The sequence below is a fragment of the Phytophthora parasitica genome (genome assembly GCF_000247585.1).
Source record: "Phytophthora parasitica INRA-310 unplaced genomic scaffold supercont2.8, whole genome shotgun sequence".
NCBI lineage: Eukaryota > Oomycota > Peronosporomycetes > Peronosporales > Peronosporaceae > Phytophthora > Phytophthora nicotianae.
Window position 1 is genome coordinate 561064 of NW_008648994.1, and position 5088 is coordinate 566151.

The 5088-nt window shown below is 46.8% G+C and overlaps 3 protein-coding genes across 3 annotated transcripts; 2 read left to right on the plus strand and 1 right to left on the minus strand.

Moving 5' to 3' along the window:
* Nucleotides 1-2168: 2168 nt before the first annotated feature.
* On the minus strand, nt 2169-3041 carry PPTG_21751 (hypothetical protein; the record flags this gene model as incomplete). Its single annotated transcript, XM_008899936.1, has 2 exons — nt 2169-2286; nt 2965-3041. 2 exons carry the CDS (start codon nt 3039-3041, stop codon nt 2169-2171), a joined length of 195 nt encoding a protein of 64 aa, XP_008898184.1.
* A 298-nt stretch (nt 3042-3339) lies between these two features.
* On the plus strand, nt 3340-3842 carry PPTG_05810 (hypothetical protein; the record flags this gene model as incomplete). Its single annotated transcript, XM_008899531.1, has 2 exons — nt 3340-3625; nt 3706-3842. The coding sequence occupies 2 exons, from the start codon at nt 3340-3342 to the stop codon at nt 3840-3842; spliced, it is 423 nt and encodes a 140-aa protein (XP_008897779.1).
* Nucleotides 3843-4388: 546 nt separating this feature from the next.
* Nucleotides 4389-4680, plus strand: PPTG_21752 (hypothetical protein; the record flags this gene model as incomplete). Its single annotated transcript, XM_008899937.1, has 2 exons — nt 4389-4434; nt 4526-4680. 2 exons carry the CDS (start codon nt 4389-4391, stop codon nt 4678-4680), a joined length of 201 nt encoding a protein of 66 aa, XP_008898185.1.
* Nucleotides 4681-5088: the final 408 nt, after the last annotated feature.

Genomic DNA, 5088 nt, shown 5'->3' on the forward strand with positions numbered 1-5088 from the left:
CGACTATGATCCAATAATACTTGATTGTGGAGGTCCTACGTAAGGGCTCCGATTTGGTCTAAAGGGTACCTTTTAACAAATTAAGGGCTGAATGGCCAGTATTTGCCGGCCATTTACCGTTACGTAAGGTATCCACAACAGATTGATTTTAAATCAAATATGGGTTACTCATCAGACATACGCTGGCGAGGCATTGTCTTGCAATATGTCTACAATATTGAGATCAGCGTTGTTGCCGGTGTACTGGGCGTCTGGGCCAGAAGCCTTCGGACATGGTACCATCTCAAGACAACAGGAAATGTCGACGACACCCCAAAGAATGAGCGGTCATCTAAATGGCCGATTGAAGTGCAGCAATTTGTTCGCGAGTATGTAAAGCAACACCCCTTTTCTTTGATTGGCATCGTCGTTTTTTTCGTCAAAGGGTTAGGCTAAATTTTAGTCGGAAGCACCCGATCAGATAGGAGGTCTTCCGTAAGGGCACTGGATCGGAAAGTGGACGCCGTTGCTGCCCATTATCGCGAAATGCATTGTCCTGTGACGCAGTGCGTGTCACAACGCTGTGCAGCGTCTGGTAGCTCTTGTGGGTGTCACTATTAGATTCAAGCATGCGAGGAAGTAGAATATAAGTTTGTATCTGTTCAAGAAAACCATGCTATGACTGGTGTTGCACCCGACTCTCCAGTCAACTAACTGACGAAATGAAAACAAACCTTCTCGTGAAGCTAGAAAACTCGCCGTCAATTGTGCCTCAGCTTTTGCTCGAATTTCAGCGTCGGGAAGCTTAGCAGAATCGCACGTGTGGTCCGACCTAGAATTAAAGCACGTGCAGAACTTTGTAAAGGGGTGGAGAAGAAAAAACAAGCCAGACACTATGGCTCCTGTAATGCAGATTTGTCGCATGTATAATCGTGAGTACGGACAGTGAGCCGGAATCCCTGCTTGCGATTGTGATGTACAAGTAGTGAATGGTTAAAATGAACCAGTATTGGCACTGGCTCGGATGCGACACCTTTTCGAATTGGATTGACAAACCTGGAGCTCCTTTACCGTTACGTTGCTCTACAAGAAAACCCACAGCTACCTACATTATTGCATTTGGATAGTATCCACAGCATTGTGAAGCAGAAATATCCTGTCTTCGTTATTGGTATATCAGATCGTAGTGGAGGGTTTCTACCTATTGTCTACTTGCAGTGCCGTGAAGTGGGCATAGTGGGATGTATTTCATTTTTGAGGCGAGTCATACTCCGGGAATTTGGCACAGCTTTTGCAGGATTAGATTGTGATGGATGCGGACAAAGCGCAATACAATTCCTGCGTATCAGAGCTACCACATTGCAAAATCCTAATGTGCTGGTTCCACGTTACACAATATATGACCAAGCATCTCCAAGATCGAAATCTGGATATTGTAGAATATGTATGATTTGCATTTTGCTGCTAGGAGGAATATCTCAGATAACGTGCATTTGTGGTAAGTTCTTGGGGGCTAGAGGTGATAATTGCTCCAAATTTTGCCGAGTGATCAACCTTATCATTTCGTTTGGATCATTGGAAAGCGATTTTCGTGTTGGCAAGCCTTCCAAACTCCTACAGGCTACGCGGCAACTAATTATCCTTTGATAATGTACCACCATACAATACATTAAAACTAGGTAACGATAGCAAGAGAGCAACAAAACTGAACTTATAACCCGTTTGGATTTGTCTCGCATTGCATATGTAGTGTCTACGGTCCCGTTCACTGACGAACCACAAGTTTCGAAGAAATTGAACGCTGTGTATATGTGTGCTGACAATATAAAGACAATGAAAACATCCATAGTACACCGTTTGCAAAATCGGGAGCTCGTCCTTGTTCGGGTTTCGCCTTCGGTGCAAATTACCGCCGACAGCCACCAGAACAATGAGGATTCATTAGAGGAAATTGACCCAGCAAATGCGTCTACGGTGCTATCTGATGTCCGGCATTCGTATGGAGCAGCCAACTACACTAGACGTTTGTGGGTCATGATGTCTGCAAGATGCTGGATTGTTGATGCAACAACTAGATCATGTATGTGCCTAATTTGGTGAAAGGCAGGCATTTACTATGCTTTGTTTTGGTCCTTAACATTGCAGGAATTGCACGAGACTACTAATCAAGCTAAAGCCCATGATGATACTCAAAGCCTGAATGTGGAGCTTCCTGTGGAGCCCCAGATTGCGGAATCGGCACACCTCGAGTTGTGCTGGAGATGAATGTACATGTTGAACCGCTCGTTGAGCACGAACAGAACACATCTAATGATAGCGATTATGATGTGTATGAATCATCTGACTTAGCTAACCCCGATACACAAGATGAAGATCACAGACTCAGGTCTTGTGTCGTTGATATGGCTATTCGCGCGATCTTTCAAAACCAAGCGGAGCCTAATGCTTCATCAATCGTTAGTGAGCATGTTCAACATGGCCTCCGGTCCGGCAGAAGAAGTCTACCTTCACTTCGAGCTCGCGAGTCTTACGCACTAAACAAGAAGCACAAAGGTTAAGCTGTCAATACTCGAAGTACCACGCAGCATGAAACAGATGCATTGAGTTAAGCGAGGTACCGGTTGTACATTTGAAACCTGCATGAACCCCATATTACACGTATACCTTTACATACTCGTGCTTTCTGCTCCACACTAAACAAGTGTTAAACCTTACTTATTTGATCTGCACAGTGTTTCTTCCATTAAAACATACACAACACAACGCAATCAACCATCAGAAGCTCATCGACTTGCTTGACGGCGGAGATCTGATCAAGAAGGGCTTAGAGTGTCGTGTTCTACAGAGACCGCACGTCGATTAACTACGGGCCGCTGCCCTACAGTCGGTCGCGCTGGGGTCTGCTGATCTGTGTCCTCGGCGTTCACGACCAAGTATGAGGGACAAAGTAAATTGCAAAGTGATTGAATATAAAGAGATTGATACCTGGCACTACTCCTGCTGCCTCCTTGTCTGTTTGCCTCCTTGGTGAGGGCTTGCACAGCCTCTCCTTGGAGCACCATGACCTTCAGCTGCATCCCGTGCGTCCAAATATACGATCCCAGACTTGATATCTCACCAGCTGGTCCATCGCCACTGGGGGATCATCAAGCCACACGGAAATCCTTGGGCTTTTGCTTCAAAGTTGGTGATCGGTGATGATCACGCCTGTTCGCCACCTGATGCCCATCATCTGGGGGCATCATATCAGCCGTCGGCAGATTATCTGCTCAAGTGCCCAACAACTGATCACCGTGATCGTTCTCTTCTTGACCTGCTTCTTCGCCCTCTACATGTCAGCATTATCCAGCAGCAACTTGTATGTACAACTACTCCGTGCCGGAACCCGAGGTTAACAACACGTACACGTCTCCATATCTACACACAGCTCTACTTTGCAACCTGCTGAAGCCGACCAAGTCCACGTCCACCATCGATGCCTCGTTCACCTTCTCGTTCATATCACTGTTGCATCCTGGCGTCGACTTAATGGAGACCATACTTGGCGTTATAGGAGACCCTGGAGAAACCACTTCATCCGAAACGTCATTTGTGGAACAGGCCAAGACGTTCGAGGGTAAATCCATCCAATCTCTTGTAATTGCAGGTGACTACTCGTGCGCCAATGAATAACACCTGCAATGGGACAACTGGTCCGGGAGCTTACGTCAATCTACTTGATAGCAGATAGCAATGGTAACCACGAGACCACCTCGTCGGGTCATTTAAACATGTATCCTTTACCCAAAAGACGTGCACCTGGAGGCGGAGAACTACCTGGGCTGCATCAAGCGAGTGTACACTCCGATTACCGAGGACGCTAAACTGCACTACACACCTGGTGTTCAGTGGATATCAGTCTCATCCACTTTTGTTCTTGAACGACTACGCGGGATCAAGAGGAAATAGCACAACTGTGGCGGACAGGGCGGAGTGGAAGGCACGCAACTTGAGTGGGTGAAATCGGATCTAGAGAAGGTGGACCGCAGTGTCGCATCGCGGATTGTTGTCATCAGACATAACCAATACTACAACACTGGGAGAGCCCACCAGTGTCAGAGATCGTCCACGATCTTCGAAATGAACGAAGATGACGTCAAGAAGTGCTGGAATGGAGCGTATTATTGGCGTACTGTGTATTCGGAGCCACAACGTTGTCAGATGGCCAAGTGGGAGGAAGCTTTTTAAGCTAACGACGTGAGCGCCATGATCATGGGCCACTTGCTGTCCAACAGGTACACTGCTGTGGATGTAGGGATCGTGCTTTTTGTGGTTATAAATTACTGGCTGGTCGGTTGGAGCAACAACACTGGCGACTTTGTCTTCTTCATGTTTGTTTTGGACCTCTATACATCTGTGTGAGTCGCTCGATGTCGGCTCTGATGCCGAACGAGAAGGTGGCGAACGTGGCTATCGGTGCGCTGTTGTATCTGTTCAGCTTTTTCTCTGGCTACCTGTTGTAGATTTGGCCGTTAAAGCTGTCTACAAGTTGTTAATGCACCTTAAGCCGTCGAGCTATTCCCTGTCGGCGCCGGTGGACGTTCAGGATTGGACATTATCTCTGTGAAGAATAATGGTGTCACGACTGACACGACCGTGGGACAGTACATTGTGAAACTTCACGAGTTCCGACCGAGCCACAAGTACTACATGTCGAGGTAGCACAACGTAGGATTGAAGAGTAGCTGCGAATAATGGCGTTTGTGATCCGTAAGTCTGCTTTTGAGATTGTTTGATTTTACACGTTTTGTTTCGATAACATCAATGACTTTGGAGCGAGTGGGAGTAGAACTTCATGACTTGCTCTTTTGACTGGCCGGATTTTCTTGCCTTTCAATAACTAGAAGTTGTTTTGTTGAGTCACCTCAACGAGATAAGCTAAGTTTTGACACGATGCGCCTGAAAGAAAATTTGGATGGACACCCCGCGCGACAAGGGACCCACAACGAAGTGTTCTGATTGGCTAGAGAAGTGATATCCAGAACGACGAGAGCCAAGCCACCCTGAATGACTGCAAGTACAAAGACGAGAAGACGAGAAGTTTCCCGGTTGGTGATCCAGAGCAGCCAT